General features: G+C 40.4%; 3 protein-coding genes across 3 annotated transcripts; all 3 read right to left on the bottom strand.

The window, feature by feature from the left end:
* Positions 1-643: 643 nt before the first annotated feature.
* cUnh11orf54 (chromosome Un C11orf54 homolog) lies at positions 644-4,079 on the bottom strand. The gene is made up of 8 exons (XM_084372790.1): positions 3,812-4,079; positions 3,604-3,702; positions 2,327-2,400; positions 2,135-2,236; positions 1,760-1,936; positions 1,348-1,497; positions 1,139-1,255; positions 644-1,057 (listed from the first exon to the last, which is right to left on the bottom strand). Exons 1-8 carry the CDS (start codon positions 3,876-3,878, stop codon positions 884-886), a joined length of 960 nt encoding a protein of 319 aa, XP_084228916.1. The 5' UTR covers positions 3,879-4,079; the 3' UTR covers positions 644-883.
* Positions 4,080-11,121: 7,042 nt separating this feature from the next.
* Positions 11,122-12,084, bottom strand: LOC311269441 (olfactory receptor 2AT4-like; the record flags this gene model as incomplete). Its single annotated transcript, XM_084373581.1, has 1 exon — positions 11,122-12,084. One exon carries the CDS (start codon positions 12,082-12,084, stop codon positions 11,122-11,124), a length of 963 nt encoding a protein of 320 aa, XP_084229707.1.
* A 3,819-nt stretch (positions 12,085-15,903) lies between these two features.
* LOC311269219 (olfactory receptor 2AT4-like) lies at positions 15,904-16,895 on the bottom strand (the record flags this gene model as incomplete). The annotated part of the gene is made up of 1 exon (XM_084373251.1): positions 15,904-16,895. The coding sequence occupies exon 1, from the start codon at positions 16,864-16,866 to the stop codon at positions 15,904-15,906; it is 963 nt and encodes a 320-aa protein (XP_084229377.1). The 5' UTR covers positions 16,867-16,895.
* Positions 16,896-17,760: the final 865 nt, after the last annotated feature.

The following is a 17,760-nucleotide window of genomic DNA, read 5'->3' as shown; positions in this document are numbered from 1 at the left end:
TATTCTGATTTCACAACACTAGTTTCTATTTTTTTTATATATTCTGTACATATGATTGTTTTTTTTCTTTTTTAAAAAAGTAAAAAGACTTAAATAAATTAAAAACTAATCAAAACTTATTTTTGAAGGAATAGTGTTGGATCAAATTTGCCATATCGGATTCATATCGCTCTCTCATCAAAAGCTGTAAATGAGCTTTCGATTAATGCAACAGTTCAAACACCATACCTTGTTCCATCACTGTAGATATTTCTCCTAAGAAAACTTTATTTCTAACAGTAGTGTCCAGAGTTGACGTTACACAACGCTTGTGGGTTCTCATAATAATCTGAGACACAAATATTAAAACCAAGTGTTTTCACTTCTGCCTGAGATACGTCAGAAAATGATTTAAAGGAGGCCGAATCAAGCAAATAAGTGACAACACTGGTGTCTGTGTTTTGTGTGTATATAATACTGTGCCAGTTTCTTCTCTGTGCAAACAGTGCGTAGACGTCATAGCCTGTCTGCTCTGGTCCGTCTATAACATCACGGTTCTTTGCAGGCACTTATGTAGTTCCCAAATGTATTATTATTTTAGAAGTAATGGGTGCTACACGTTGCTCCTGTATTTATCAAATAAACAGCCAAAAATCAAAAGAACTTGAATGAAACTCAACATTTTTTATTAAAAGGAAAAGCAGTGATTGTCTTTAAACTAAGATTGTTAGAAATGTGGTTTAAGAGCTAATGTTAATGATGCAAAATCATCATATTCATCATAAAAAAATGAAGTTTATGTGTGGTTTTATGACACACAGAGCCTAATATAAATCAAATACTGCTTGATTCACTATCATTCATTATCAGGGGATGCTGTGCTGCATTCATTCCTTCATTTTTCTCAATCTCGTCCGACTCCGTGGGTCTCTTTGGGCCTGTCGATGCGGTACACGAACTCTGCAGGCATGAAGTAGCCCAGGTACTCCACAGTGTCAGGTGTGGTGTCTATGTAGTAGTGGCCACCTTCTCCGTGGTGGCTGAAGCAGTGGGTGTGCTCCACGCGCAGGTCCAAACCCTGAATACACAACAGAACCTTTACATAACAGCCTAATTTATAAAAGCACTGCTGAGGTGACAGTTTGTTTACTTTACTTACAGGGTCTCTGGATACCAGCACTGACTGGCAGATGAGCGGGGCGCTGACCTCGAAGTGCTTCAGCCAGTTGTTGACGTCGTCACTGGTGTTCAGGGGGCAGACTGAGAACTCTCTTGGCTACCGGTGAGCAGACACAAGGCAATAAATCAAACTACATGTAACCCTCAGTAGCTATCAATCATGTGTTCTGTGTCACGTCCGACGTTTACCATGATATGGATTTTAGCCTTCCCTTTCTGGATGATGAAGGTGCCCCCCAGAGCCAGGCTTTTATCAGGGTAGTGACCTTCAAGCGTGGTCCTCAAGGCCGTCACAAGACTGTGGCTTCCCGTTCTCTTCTTGGCCCGCACCTCTATGACCTGCAGGGACAGAGGTGAAGAGGGCTCGACAGCTCAGCTTGGACAGTCACTTTCCTTTTGTTAATGTTTATCCTTTTGAGCACACGTGTGATGGGGCTGAAGTTCACTTCACTTCACACACAGCAACTTCAGCGAAATTATTAACCTACAAATAAGTTCATAAATAACCAGAGAGTTCATTATTTGCCAAAAGTAAAAAGTAAAGATGACAATGCATCATTTCTAAAAGGCCCGTCATTCATCCTCAGATAAGACGGATTACCTTTCCAGGCTTCCCTTCACAGGCGTACAGATTGCCCAGCAGTCCAAAGCAGCAGTCAGAGAATTTGTCACTGTATTTCTCTTGCAGACACTGGCCATCGGCTGGATTGATGGAGGAGAAGTAGCTGCTGTTCACCGCAGGCCGTCCCTCCGCTTCGGTCAGAACCACAGGCATCAGCTGTGGACGACAACACTTAGTCCTTCAATCATCTGGGTTAGAACAACAACAGTTCAGCAGGGTGACAACGGCAACCCAGATGATATCTAGGGCCTCCACTCCAGGGAAAACTGACTGTAGAACGCAACACATAAGCAGATCTACAATGAAGATATTGTAGTCGGGACGTGTGGTGTGATGGGGCTAAAAATTATTCACCTCCGCGTTCATTCCAACAATCCTGGAGGCAGCACCTGCTGCACCGAGGATGAAGGCTCCTGGCAGCTCCAGCTCCTTTGATACGGTGTTCATGTCATATTCCTGGGAGGAGGAGAGACAAATGTATAATAATCCAATTGTCGACAGGTCAGTGCTCATTATGTGCACCGTAATGTTTTCAGAAAAAACTACCTTGTGCTTCTGAACCAAGGGGATCAGGTACGGCACGCCACCAACATCAGTGATGCGTGGACTTCCACATAAGCCTAGAATGAGAGGAGAGAGGTGACATTAAAGGGTAATGTCGGCGTTTTTCAATCAAACCCTGTCTTTCAATGTTTACTAATGGGTACCTAATGGGGACAACAATTTTGAAATTGTTTGTTTTTGCCACTGACAGGCTCAGATTGTTTCTATGAATGTCTGTGAACAGAGATAGACCTGTTTGTTAAAGAATAAGAGCAAACCGCTCGCCAAAGCCACCAGACTCCATTTGCAGGAAAGGTCATTTAAGGTTGTAGAACTCATTTCATTCAAGCTAGAATAAAAAAAATTAAAAAATACAAAACTCACCAAAACCATCTTGGTCCATCGTTTCACTGTTCCAACAGTCATCAACTCTGATTTGGTCAAAATAAAATTATTCACAGTGCTGGATGTGAGAATATTCTTGCCCTAAACGCTGTTTTCCCAAGTTGCTTCTCGGATGTCCGCGCTCCCTCTCACACCTCTCGCACCACACTTTTAGATCAAACGCAGTGAATTAAGCTTTCATTTTGACCAAACCAGAGTTGGTGACGGTGGAAACAGTGGAGCCAAGACAAGTTTTCGTGAGTTTTATTTTGTTTTCATGTCCAATTTGAATTAAGCGTCTTTTATGACGATAAAATTTGTGTTTCTGCAAATGGAGTCTGGTGGTCTGGTTAAGCAAGACCAACAGCAGCTATTTGTGGTCATTCAAAAATGATCTTATTCCTCAACAACTAGGTCCAACTCTGTAAGGATATTTTGCAATAAGTTGTCAGACGCAGACCGGGGTGAAAAATACCAAAGTTACCCCCCTGATACAAACCAGTTAGGCTACAAGTGTTCCACACATGCAGATGTAAATATTATTTGCTGAATCAGTGTTTCAATCCACAATCTGTTTAGTAACTCAACCACATTTCAGATACATGTTTACCTCCATCAGTCCCACAGTTTAAGCAGGGCTCCAGTCTACAAACAGACTGGTCTATCTCACTGCCAATCAACATATCAATCCTGGTCGTTTTAGGCAAATATAGCTGTCATGCTTGATTACACCCACTACATTTGTGTTATTAGGCCATAGCCTGGGCGTGCAAGGGCTAACACAGTGTCTGGCTGTGAATGCATGACAGGTTCTGCCCTTTACACGTTCACTATCCTGTGTGGAAAAACTGTGCATACTAAGGAACATGCATGAAGTGCACCAGCCAGGCTCTTACCTTTGACAGGGAACTGGAAGGGCTCTTTGGTGAGATCCGGGCACTCCACAACACTCACCTGAACTTCAGCAAAGTTGTCCTCGAGTCCTGCCTGCAACACTGCAACCAGACATAATGTCTTAATCAGGCTACTGTCACTTCATGGACATCCTGTTTCACAAACGGGCCTGTGCCACTTTGCTTGTATGTCAAAGCTGGAAGTCCTTACCACCACGCAGTTCCACTAAATCTGGGGCGTGCAGCTGGACCTTTTCAGTCTTGCTGATGTCTGCCATGACTGAACCGAAGGTACATGAACCAGCTGACTGCTGACGGAGCACGAGTCGATTGTTAAATCGGTGCTGGATGGTTGAAGTACAACCGAAGAGTAGATACTAGCAAGATAGTTCCTATCCCGCGTAATGTTTCCTTGTCTGCGCTGCCAGTATGAATGCCTTTGGTTACTGCGGTCACGCCATGTACAGTTCTCCACGACTGCGCGTCTATATTACTTCATACGGTAAAGCCAGTGTGCGCCGACCCGGTGTTGTATCGAGCTCTGTTTCCTCGTCGAGATGCGTTTCCTCTAGTCCCGCCCCCTTCCGAAATGGCCCGAAGGGCGAAGGAAGCGCCCGTTCACAAAAAGCTCAAAAAGCTACTACAGAGGCACTGTGGAGAGAGCTAAGGTTCAAAACTGACTTTTGTTAGCGAGTTTTATCTGAAGATGTTGTATTGTAGAAGTGAAATCCAAATTTCACGACTGCCTAGTTATATTTTTAAACTGGGACAACAGCACATAATTATGTCAAACATGTACAATGCCAAGTTGTCCTCGCTTGCAACATTATAGATGAATATTACACAGGTGCATAGGCACAAAATTAGTGGAATTTTTTTTCTTTGAAAAATCCGGTTATTGGGGAAGGACAATAGTTGTTTTTACCTGGAACGACATTCTTATCTTTCTTCTATTTTGATGACTGAGGAATTGGCAATATTATTTTCTTGTGCTCCTCTATTAGCACTTGACATCTTGTAACAAATATAATGTGATGCTTGTATGATGTTTAAGTCAATTAAATCAAGTAACTATATTTAAACATATTTTTGGTTTTTAGAGCATTCATGAGGAAGAAAGGGATGAATGTGTCCAGATGGAAATGTGACACAGTGCCTCATCCACACCAACCAGACAGCACCTCCTGTGGGGTTTTTGCCATCAAGGTATGAAAAAATATTGCTCTTTCTACTCTATGATATGCAGATATAAAGTGATGCTACCCAGATAAACTATATATTTAGATTTGTATGTGTAGGTAAATCATAACTTGTTTTTTTAATATCAGTTCATACAGAAAATCTTGAACAATGAAGAGGTCAAATTCCCTGCTGGCAAAAATGATGTGGCAGAGTTACGTTGGCAGATTGCCACAACTCTTCTTCGGGAATCTGGTAAGTTATATATTAAACCCTATCCAACAAGTTGTGATTGAAAACATCTTTGACTACTCAGGTTATTATCTCTGAAAATTACAAAAAATACAATTGCCGGGGATCAGACTCAAAAGACATCATCTTGTCCTCACAAATGTTGCCCTCTATCAAATACTTTTCCATTTTTCTGACAGACGACCTGACAAACCTTTGCTTCAACTGTGGGGAGGAAAATGCAGATGACAGTGAAGAGGCAAAGCTGACATGGGTATTATATTTTATGTACAGAATGTGGTCCTGTTTGTATCTATTTCACTTTCCATTAAGAAGATATTCCGAAAATGTCCCATCATGGGGAGCAAAAAAAAATTCTTATTTTGTAAGTTTTGCCAATATTAATTTGTCATGTATTCTTTAAATATTTCATGCAGTGTTAAAATGTTTTTGCACTACAGATATCCTGTGATGCCTGTGGACGGTGGTTCCACCATGCATGTGTTGGAAGGACAAAGACAGAGGACAAATTTGAATGTGAAGCATGCTGATTTTCAAATGTTTCATTTTGTTTGTTTGATGTTTTTGTTGATGTGTGAAATATTGCACATTTTGCCATTTAATTTTGTATTTATTGAATTTGAATAATAATTGTATCCTCTAAAAAGTAAGTGTACACTATTCATTTTTTGTTATTAAAGTCTTTAATGCTTGTCTGAGCCTCCTTTCCTATTGAACAGAGGGGGAACAGTATCTGACAGCAATAGCTGTCAGGATGCGTTCCCCCTGTTGTAAATTGTCAAATTTAAAGATATCAGCCTGAAAATCACAGGACTTGTCTGTTGTGGGGAAATAAGTCAGCAGTATGAATTTGAAAGATTTGTGGGCCTCCTTTCATATTGAACAGAGGGGGAACAGTATCTGACAGCAATACTCCAAGCTGTCAGGATGCGTTCCCCCTGTTGTAAATGGTCAAATTTAATGATATCAGCCTGAAAATCACAGGACTTGTCTGATGTGGGGAAAGAAGTCAGCAGTATGAATTTGAAAGATGTGTGAGCCTCCTTTCATATTGAACAGAGGGGGAACAGTATCTGACAGCAATACTCCAAGCTGTCAGGATGCGTTCCCCCTGTTGTAAATGGTCAAATTTAAAGATATCAGCCTGAAAATCACAGGACTTGTCTGTTGTGGGGAAATAAGTCAGCAGTGTGAATTTGAAAGATGTGTGAGCCTCCTTTCATATTGAACAGAGAAAAACAGTATCTGACAGCAATACTCCAAGCTGTCAGGATGCGTTCCCCCTGTTGTAAATGGTCAAATTTAAAGATATCAGCCTGAAAATCACAGGACTTGTCTGTTGTGGGGAAATAAGTCAGCAGTATGAATTTGAAAGAAGTGTGAGCCTCCTTTCATATTGAACAGAGGGGGAACAGTATCTGACAGCAATAGCTGTCAGGATGCGTTCCCCCTGTTGTAAATGGTCAAATTTAAAGATATCAGCCTGAAAATCACAGGACTTGTCTGTTGTGGGGAAATAAGTCAGCAGTATGAAATTGAAAGAAGTGTGAGCCTCCTTTCATATTGAACAGAGGGGGAACAGTATCTGACAGCAATACTACAAGCTGTCAGGATGCGTTCCCCCTGTTGTAAATGGTCAAATTTAAAGATATCAGCCTGAAAATCACAGGACTTGTCTGTTGTGGGGAAAGAAGTCAGCAGTTTGAATTTGAAAGATTTGTGGGCCTCCTTTCATATTGAACAGAGGGGGAACAGTATCTGACAGCAATACTCCAAGCTGTCAGGATGCGTTCCCCCTGTTGTAAATGGTCAAATTTAAGGATATCAGCCTGAAAATCACAGAACTTGTCTGTTGTGGGGAAAGAAGTCAACAGTGTGAATTTGAAAGATGTGTGAGCCTCCTTTCATATTGAACAGAGAAAAACAGTATCTGACAGCAATAGCTGTCAGGATGCGTTCCCCCTGTTGTAAATGGTCAAATTTAAAGCTATCAGCCTGAAAATCACAGGACTTGTCTGTTGTGGGGAAATAAGTCAGCAGTGTGAATTTGAAAGATGTGTGAGCCTCCTTTCATATTGAACAGAGGGGGAACAGTATCTGACAGCAATAGCTGTCAGGATGCGTTCCCCCTGTTGTAAATGGTCAAATTTAATGATATCAGCCTGAAAATCACAGGACTTGTCTGTTGTGGGGAAATAAGTCAGCAGTATGAATTTGAAAGATGTGTGAGCCTCCTTTCATATTGAACAGAGGGGGAACAGTATCTGACAGCAATACTCCAAGCTGTCAGGATGCGTTCCCCCTGTTGTAAATGGTCAAATTTAAAGATATCAGCCTGAAAATCACAGGACTTGTCTGTTGTGGGGAAAGAAGTCAGCAGTATGAATTTGAAAGATGTGTGAGCCTCCTTTCATATTGAACAGAGGGGGAACAGTATCTGACAGCAATACTCCAAGCTGTCAGGATGCGTTCCCCCTGTTGTAAATGGTCAAATTTAAAGATATCAGCCTGAAAATCACAGGACTTGTCTGTTGTGGGGAAATAAGTCAGCAGTATGAGTTTGAAAGATGTGTGGGCCTCCTTTCATATTGAACAGAGGGGGAACAGTATCTGACAGCAATAGCTGTCAGGATGCGTTCCCCCTGTTGTAAATGGTCAAATTTAAAGATATCAGCCTGAAAATCACAGGACTTATCTGTTGTCGGGAAAGAAGTCAGCAGTTGTGAAGTTGTCATCCTGTCAAGCTGTCAGGATGTGCTTCACCTGCTATAATGGAGCTGGATTCAAGACAAATATGATAAAATAGCGATTTATATTTAGCCTATAAATGAATGAGCATTCTTCCAAAAGTCCATAATATTCAAAATGAAAACTCTCTCACAAATATAATATTTTTTTATTGATAGAAATAACAGTAGTTGTTTGTGTTAATAAAGACATACAAACACAAACATATGCGCTGTTGTCCCAGTTTAAAAATATAACTAGACAGTCATGAAATTTGGATTTCACATCTTCAGATAAAACTTGCTAACAAAAGTCAGTTTTGAACCTCAGCTCTCTCCACAGTGCCTCTGTAGTACGAGCACAACAGCTCGGGGGCGAGCTTTTTGTGAACGCGCGCTTCCTTCGCCCTTCGGCCCATTTCGGAAGGGGGCGGGACGAGGGGAAACGCATCTCGACGAGGAAACAGAGCTCGATACAACACCGGGACTTCATGGTGCATTCAGGTACACCCTGCAAACTCTGAAATATCTTTCTTTACAAACTCTGAAATATCTATACTGCAGCATTTTTCAATAATTTGATGTCAAAGTCACGCACAGATCAAGCAGATTTTCAAAATTCCTTAAAAAATTCATATCAATCTCTGTGATCATTTCCAAGCTTTTTTTTACGGCAGCATTGTTTAATCATTTGATGCTATAATCATCATATCAATCATATCAAATTGTTTTCAGCAAACTCTTATATATTCTTATTAAGTATATTATTGTCCTTCTGGTTGTTTGTCCTATATGTATGGTGACACTCAGCTTCCCCCTTGTGGGCTTAGTAAAGTATTTTGTATCATATCGTATTGTATCGTATCGATCATATCGTAGTGTAGGCCTAGCGTATCATATTCTAGTACAACAGGTCCTAAGGCACCTCTGATAATATACCCCTCCTGTTGTCCTCAGGTCAAAAATTTCAACAACAATATGGGTTTCTTTCATCCGATCACCATAAAATTAACATGGATGTTCCATGCAAATATTGTACTTTTACTCCACTCCACATTTTTCTGAGTTTACAAGGTGCATCTGAATGCACCACGAAGTCGCTGTCGGCGCCGACATGCTTTACCGTACAAAACGATGTAGATGCACAATCGATTTTTATGCGGCGATAGTGCGACACAGCGTCTCACAAGTGTAGAGAGAAGTTTTTCAGAAGAACAGTAAGCATACTCAGAAACATTTAAAGTTGTTGGGCTGATGTTTAGACTCTGAAGTTAGAGCTGCAAAGATTTCTTTGTTATTTATGACAGTACATGAAGAGTATTTGGTTATTTGGACGGTTGGACACAAGAAGCAATTTTGAAGACGTAACTTCGGATTCTGTGGAAGTGAATGAACATTTTTCACAATTTCTTGAGATTTTATGAACTAAATAATTAATACTGAAAATAATCCACGGATTTATCGATTGCCTAATGAAAATAATCTCTATTGTTGCAGTGCTATCTGAAATATGAAGATAACGTGTAGTGTATTATAGGAGTGTAGATAATTATATTCACGTTATTCAAACAGCTCATTGGGTTTTAAAGGCTGCATTTAAATCCATTTGTATAGAATTTAGGGGGGAAAAAATCTTTATTTACTTCTTACATTTCTACAATATTCACCTGCTGGGTGAACTAAATACATTAACTATGTATGTTTGATGAAAATGAAACTCTTTTGTTGAAAGCCCCCTGGTGACTCACGGTACAGATCTGTCTGTGTAGGTGTATCAGGTCTGAGAACAATGTGTTTTGCATTCAGACATAGATTTTCATGAAGTTCCCAAGTTTTGCTCCTTCAACAAAGAAGACTGAATCTCTTGTGGTGCTGATTACTATATTTATTTATGCCAAGTTTACAGGTTTATATGAAAAAAAAAACAACAACAAAAAAAAACGATGTAGGACGACTCATATGTCGAAAACGGAAGTAGAAAGAGTGAAGACTCTTGTTTGTTTTAGGGGCTGTTTCCTCGTCTTTGGTGATTTGTTGACCCAGAACGGCATCTGTCAGGCTGATCAGGCTCCCAGTAACATCTAAATGATCTAAAAGTCGTTTAAGGGGATGGATTTATTGAAAAAGGTTGTAGGAGAAAACGACTCACATAATATTTCCAAATAGCTAACGTTTAGGGAAAGTTATTCAGAATGTGATTAATGTTCGTCCCCTCATGTTTCTCTGATCACTTATATCCTCTTAAAAAGTTCCATCAAGCAACCACAATTTTAGCAAAGCATCCACATTGTTCACATCTATGAGCTTTACAACACTGTCAGTTATTAATACATAGAGGATATGCAGTATTTGGGCAGAGAATTAAACACATGTCAAATAGGGATATTGATAATGCAGCAAATAAAAGAGACAGATGGACTGACCCATCTATCTGCGGCAAAACAGAACTTGCTGCTTAGTGGCTAATGTGATTTCTTAGTTTTTCATGGAGTGCTGTTGCAGATTATTAAAGACGGAGTGTAATTCATGGCACAGCTTGCACTGTAAGCATAATCCCACTAGAGGGCATGCACTCATCTTATAACCACAGTGTAGTTTTTGTCCTATCTGATGTATTGTTAAACTGTGTCTTGGAAACAGGATGAGTAAGTTATCATTCAGCACATCACTTTTTACCAGATCTGACAGAGGTATCTGCTGTAGTTCATTATGCCGCAACGTTCTCATTTCCTCATTAATGTAAATATACTAGTACGAGAGTTCAATCCACCAGCATTAAATTGCTCAACCTGACGAGAATGACCTCTGACCTCTTGTGAAATAATGAACTAATCAAGACCATCCACAGTTTGATCACTGCCTGGTCGCATGACATTCAAAGCAGGAAATATATATAAAACAGTCAGAAGTTACCAAACTTTTTGTGAACTTTTTATGCACAAATTAAGCAATATTGATGACCCAGGTTCTGCTTCATGTTCCTTAAGGATACATTTATCATTAAAACGCTCACAGATAGCCAAAACAAAACGGTTCAGTTTTTGATGCTATCACTAGACAACTTTAGCGAATGACCTCCATTTTAACAAAAAAAGTAACCCTGATTTGAACAAACTTCAGATTGATGATCAATTGACTCACCATAGCCAAAAAGATGGGAATGCATTAGTATATTGTACACACTACAACTTTAATTCAATCACATCCACATTAACGTGTCTGCAGTACAGTACTGTTTTCATATCCTTCTCGACACTCACAACTTCATGTTAAATCCAACTGGTGACACATTTCTGCTGACAGACATTACTCAGATAGCATACAGTCAGGGCTCTTTATTAACCCTTTTTTATTGTGATGATTGTTATGTGCCAATTTTATTTTTCCTGACCAGTGCCAGGGCTCTGGTTTTGATCTCTTTAGTTTTCAGAGAATATACGATAGGATTGATGCAGGGTGGGAGGCAAGAAGCCAGTGACAGGCTCAGCACACGCTGGTCTGGGTCGATGGATCCTACATAAAGCCCGACAGTAAAAATAATAATGAAAGGAATGTAAAATACAGCAACAAGGATGAGGTGCTCAATGCAAGTGGTGAGAGCCTTTATTCCACTGCTGACTGATTTCATCCTGAACACAGTCACCAGGATGCTACAATAGGACAGAAGAATACAAGTTAAGGGCCCCATCAGATTCACCATACTAGCAGTTGAAGCCACAGACCACTGCAATGTGTAATCATTACAGGCCAGTCTGAACACAGGAGCATAGTCACAGAAATAGCTGAACACCCTGACAGAATTACAAAAAGACAGTCGAGTCATTATACCTGTTGCATATATCTGTAGTGAGAGAATATAAACCCAAGACAGGCTGACCACGCAAGTCATGCTCTGTAATGTGTTGATTGAGTTGTGTCGCAGAGGGAAACATATTGCGATCAACCTGTCATAGGCAAGTATAGCGAGTGCATATGACTCCAAAGCTGCAGCAGTATAGTAGACAAACATTTGAACCAAACACAGGTTGAATGGAACAAAGTTGTCCTTAAAGAGAAATGTCTTAATCATGCTGGGAATAGTGCTCGTGTTTAAGATGACATCAATCACTGCGAGGTTGATAACAGCCAGAAATTTTGGAGTGTGTAAACAACGGTTAAAGGCAATTATATAGATCAAGAAACTATTAAACAGCACTGTCACCACATAAACAAACACTAGAAAGATGATGTAGACACTGATGAAGGGAAATGTCTCAAATCCGATGATATAGAAGCCTGGAGGATGAATGATGAGAGAGTCGTTTAAAACAGTCCTGAGAGAAGACATCACTGAACTCCACAGCCTGTGTGTTGGAGGACAGCCTCTGCTCTCCAGTCTGACAAAGAAAAAAAGATATCATTTGTATAATTTGTATGCCAGTCTGATGAGCACATTCACATTTCAATATGCTGTAGACCAGTGACTGTGGCTCACCTGATGTTCTCTTAGAGATTGTTTAGCAGCAGCTCTGTTAGATGCTGCATCTAAAAGCAGCAAACAGACAACTGCAGGTCTGACGTGTGTACACACTGAAATACTGTCCTCATTGATCTCTTGAGAGAAAGCTTCCAGCTGATACTGAGAAATCATGTCTTTCAATGCCCCAATAATGACAGCATCCATGATGAGCAGGGTTGCAGCTGACTCTAATCTCAAAATAAAAATAAAAATGATTGTTTTGATGATGATTTAGTGAGTTCAGTCCAGTCAAAGAGCTCTATTGTGCCTCCTTGATCGCCATGGCCTCAGTGACCTCTTGTGACAGCAGAATGGGTATATGCTCCATAAAAGTATAACTTCTTACTAAATGTTATGTGAAGTTTGTTTGTATAGAGAGCAAACAGCATAGTGTTCCTTAAAGTTTCATTCAAGAATAAACAGGTTGTGGTTCTCAGGGACCCAATTTGTGATGCCATCACCAGAGAAAGCTTTGCTGTAATAAACAAACATACATTTACTGTTTAAACTTGAGACTAATTAAACTCTGTGGCACCTATTAACATTTTTACCCAAAAGGGGGACATGGTGAAAAATGTTAATAAGTATTAAGGATCATGCTTTGACAGATTTGGTAAGTTTCGACTAACCGTTTTCTTAGATAAGTTCATCTGAAATGAATCAGAATCAGAAACCGGTTTATTGCCAAGTAGGGGTTCACATGCAAGTAGTTTGCTGTGATGTTGTGGTGCATAAGAGAGACGGGAGAAAAGATACAGTCGAAATATACACCGGATGGTAGTAAAAAAAATAAGGAAATCAGTACTGCAAAGGTGCAAAAGTGACACAGTCAACCGCCAAATCCTCCTCTCCACTCTGGCTGAACTTGGCATCGCTGACTCTGCTCTAACCTGGTTCACATCATACCTGACAAATCGCACCTTTCAGGTCATGTGGAATGGCCCCTTGTCCAAACCCAGCTTTCTGGAAACTGGTGTCCCTCAAGGCTCAGTACTAGGATCACTTCTGTTTTCACTATACACTAGATCACTAGGCTCTGCAATCACATCACATGGATTCTCTTACCAGTGTTATGCAGACGACACCCAACTGTTCCTCTCTTTTCCAAGTTACAACGTGCATCTCGGAATGTCTGGCAGACATCTCCGCTTGGACAACTGCGCACCACCTCAAGCTCAACCTTCATAAAACTGAACTCCTCTTCATCCCAGGGAAAGACTGCCCTCACATGGACCTGTCAGTCACTGTTGAGGACGTCACAGTATCGCCTTCATCGACTGCGAGGAACCTGGGCGTAATCCTTGACAACAGACTATCCTGCACCTCCAACATCACTTCTGTGGCCTGATCCTGCAGATTTGCCCTCTAAAACATCCGCAAGATCCTGTCTTTCGTCACAAAGGACTCAATGCAACTCCTAGTCCAAGCGCTGGTCATCTCCCACCTGGACTACTGCAACTTGCTCTTGGCTGGACTCCCAGCCTCTGCGACTAAACTGTTGCAGCGTATCCAGAACGCTGCAGCGTGCTTCGTTTTCAATCTACCCCAATTCTCCTATGTGACCCCCCTCCTCCGTGACCTCCACTGGCTTCCTGTTGCAGCCTGTATCCGATTCAAGACGATGGTACTGGCCTTCAAGGCCGCCAATGGAACTGCACCCATCTACCTCCAAACACTGGTCAGACCACACGCCCCAACGCGAGCACTTCGTTCCACTACATCAGCTGGCCGGCTGGTACTGCCATCGCTGAGAGCAAACAAAGGTCGCTCAGCGAAGTCACAACTCTTCTCTGTTCTGGCGCCTCAGTGGTGGAACGAACTCCCGACCAATGTCAGGACAGCAGAGTCACTTGCCATCTTCTGCAAAAGACTCAAGATTCACTTGTTCAGACTTCACCTTGTCCCCGCATAACATGACTCCCTCCCACCCCCTCCATTATCAGGCATCACATAGGTGAAGATTTTCAAACACCAACACTAATATTGTCACAGATGGTTCATAAAATTGCAGCGACTAAGAAACAGCATTTAATGTCTTTTATTGATCAGGATGTCTGAGCCATTCTTAATGAGTTTAATAAGGTCAGTATTGGCCTGATTCAATTCCATTTATAAGATAAATCACTATATTTCACCTGTGGGTTTAATAGTTTACATGTTGTATTACTTTTAGTCTTTTAGTCTTCTTTTATGTTGACAGATTTCTTCCCACTGGTGAGTTGGTACATTAAATGTCCTTCTGTTAACAAACTTGATGAGTACTTAATGCATGTGATGAGTGCGTCGACTGAAATAGCACCATGATGATGTGCGACAGTCTGACATCAGGCTCCCAGTAACATCTAAATGATCTAAAAGTCGTTTAAGGGGATGGATTTATTGAAAAAGGTTGTAGGAGAAAACGACTCACATAATATTTCCAAATAGCTAACGTTAAGGGAAAGTTATTCAGAATGTGATTAATGTTCGTCCCCTCACGCTTCTCTGATCACGTACTGTTATTTCCTTTTAAAAAGTTTGTCTATCAAGTGACCAAAATTTTAGCAAAGCATCCACATTGTTCACATCTATGAGCTTTACAACATTATCAGTTATTAATACATAGAGGATATGCAGTATTTTGGCAGAGAATGAAACACATATGTCAAATAAGGATATTGATCATGCAGCAAATAAAAGAGACAGATGGACTGACCCATCTATCTGTGGCAAAACATAAATTGTTGCTTAGTGCCTATTGTGATTTCTTAGTTTTTCATGGAGTGCTGTTGCAGATTATCAAAGATGGAGTGTAATTCATGAGCCTGCACTGTACACATAATCCCACTAGAGGACATGCGCACCCATTTTATAACCACAGTGTAGTTTTTGTCCTGTCTGATGTATTGTTAAACTGTGTCTTGGAAACAGGATGAGTAAGTTATCATTCAGCACATCACTTTTTACCAGATCTGACAGAGGTATCTGCTGTAGTTCATTATGCCGCAACGTTCTCATTTCCTCATTAATGTAAATATACTAGTACGAGAGTTCAATCCACGAGCATTAAATTGCCCAACCTGACGAGAATGACCTCTGACCCCTTGTGAAATAATGAACTATTCAGGACCATCCACAGTTTGATCACATAACTGCTTGGTCGCATGACATTCAAAGCAGTAAATATATATAAAACAGAAGTTATCAGAAGTTACCAAACTTTTTGTTAACTTTTTATGCACAAATTAAACAACATTGATGACCCAGGTTCTGCTTCATGTTCCTTGAGGATACATTTATCATTAAAATGCTCACAGATAGCCAAAACAAAACGGTTCAGTTTTTGATGCTATCACTAGACAACTTTAGTGAATGACCTCCATTTTAACAAAAAAAGTAATGACCCTGATTTGAACAAACTTCAGATTGATGATCAATTGACTCACCATAGCCAAAAAGATGGGAATGCATTAGTATATTGTACACACTACAACTTTAATTCAATCACATCCACATTAAAGTGTCTGCAGTACAGTACTGTTTTCATATGCTTCTCGACACTCACGACCTCATGTTAAATCCAACTGGTGACACATTTCTGCTGACAGACATTACTCACATAGCATACAGTCAGGGCTCTTTATTAACCCTTTTTTATTGTGATGATTGTTATGTGCCAATTTTATTTTTCCTGACCAGTGCCAGGGCTCTGGTTTTGATCTCCTTAGTTTTCAGAGAATATACGATGGGATTGATGCAGGGTGGGAGGCAAGAGGCCAGTGACAGGCTCAACACACGCTGGTCCGGGTTGATGGATCCCGCAAAAAGCCCAACTAAGAATATGCTGAATATGGGAATGTAAAATACAGCAACAAGGATGAGGTGCTCAATGCAAGTGGTGAGAGCCTTTATTCCACTGCTGACTGATTTCATCCTGAACACAGTCACCAGGATGCTAAAATAGGACAGAAGAATACAAGTTAAGGGCCCCATCAGATTAACTATACTAGCAGTTGAAGCCACAGACCACTGCAATGTGTAATCATTACAGGCCAGTCTGAACACAGGAGCATAGTCACAGAAATAGCTGAACACTTTGACAGAATTACAAAAAGACAGTCGAGTCATTATACCTGTTGCATATGTCTGTAGTGAGAGAATATAAACCCAAGACAGGCTGACCACGCAAGTCATGCTCCGTAATGTGTTGAATGACTTGTGACGCAGAGGGAAACATATTGCGATCAACCTGTCATAGGCAAGTATAGCGAGTGCAAATGACTCCAAAGGTAAAGCAGTATAGTAGACAAACATTTGCAGCAAACACAGGTTGAATGGAACAAAGTTGTCCTTAAAGAGAAATGTCTTAATCATGCTGGGAATAGTGCTCGTGTTTAAGATGACATCAATCACTGCGAGGTTGATAACAGCCAGAAATTTTGGAGTGTGTAAACAACGGTTAAAGGCAATTATATAGATCAAGAAACTATTGAACAGCACTGTCACCACATAAACAAACGCTAGAAAGATGAAGTAGACACTGATGAAGGGAAATGTCTCAAATCCGATGATATAGAAGCCTGGAGGATGAATGATGAGAGAGTCGTTTAAAACAGTCCTGAGAAAAGACATCACTGAACTCCACAGCCTGTGTGTTGGAGGACAGCCTCTGCTCTCCAGTCTGACAAAGAGAAAAACATATAATTTGTATAATTTGTATGCCAGTCTGATGAGCACATTCACTTTTTAACATGCTGTAGACCAGTGACTGTGGCTCACCTGATGTTCTCTTAGAGATTGTTTAGCAGCAGCTCTGTTAGATGCTGCATCTAAAAGCAGCAAACAGACGACTGCAGGTCTGACCTGTGAACACACTGAAATACTGTCCTCATTGATCTCTTGAGAGAAAGCTTCCAGCTGATACTGAGAAATCATGTCTTTCAATGCCCCAATAATGACAGCATCCATGATGAGCAGGGTCGCAGCTGACCCTAATCTCAAAATAAACATAAAAATGATTGTTTTGATGATGATTTAGTGAGTTCAGTCCAGTCAAAGAGCTCTATTGTGCCCGCTTGATCGCCTAACCCAACATACATTTACTGTTTAAACTCTGTGGCACCTTTAAACATTTTCTGCCCAAAATGGGTACATGGTGAAAAGTGTATTAGGATCACGCTTTGACAAATTTTAGTAAGTTTCGACTTACCATTTTCTGAGATAAGTTAATCAGAAATGAATCAGAATCAGAAACCGGTTTATACCGAAAATATACAGTTGAAATATACAATGGTTAGTAGTAAGAAAAATAAGTGAATAAGTACTGCAAAAGTGCAAAAGTCAAGAATGAGAAATACTGAATAGAAATCAACAATGAGAAAATGTAAAATACATCATTGTTGAAAGGAAAAGAGTTGTACAGTGTTTTAAACTATGAGGATGGAATTTGCAGAAGGTGTGCAGTGTGTTCAATGATCCAAAGATCTGCATTAATGTCACACCAAGTTAGATGCATCAAGTCAATAT

This window comes from Pagrus pagrus (genome assembly GCF_965226575.1).
Source record: "Pagrus pagrus genome assembly, chromosome: 14".
Taxonomy (NCBI): Eukaryota; Metazoa; Chordata; class Actinopteri; order Spariformes; family Sparidae; genus Pagrus; species Pagrus pagrus.
Note: the sequence above shows the minus strand (reverse complement) of the source record. Positions and strands in the feature narration are given on the sequence as shown.

What these genes read in the sequence shown, in the direction of transcription:
- cUnh11orf54 (XM_084372790.1), bottom strand. Translation starts at nt 3,878, where the DNA reads ATGGCAGACATCAGCAAGACTGAAAAGGTCCAGCTGCACGCCCCAGAT. An exon ending in CTTCCAGTTCCCTGTCAAAG is followed by an intron (nt 2,401 to 3,603) that starts GTAAGAGCCTGG and finishes CTCTCATTCTAG; the next exon opens with GCTTATGTGGAAGTCCACGC. An exon ending in TGCTGGTATCCAGAGACCCT is followed by an intron (nt 1,058 to 1,138) that starts GTAAGTAAAGTA and finishes TTGTGTATTCAG; the next exon opens with GGTTTGGACCTGCGCGTGGA.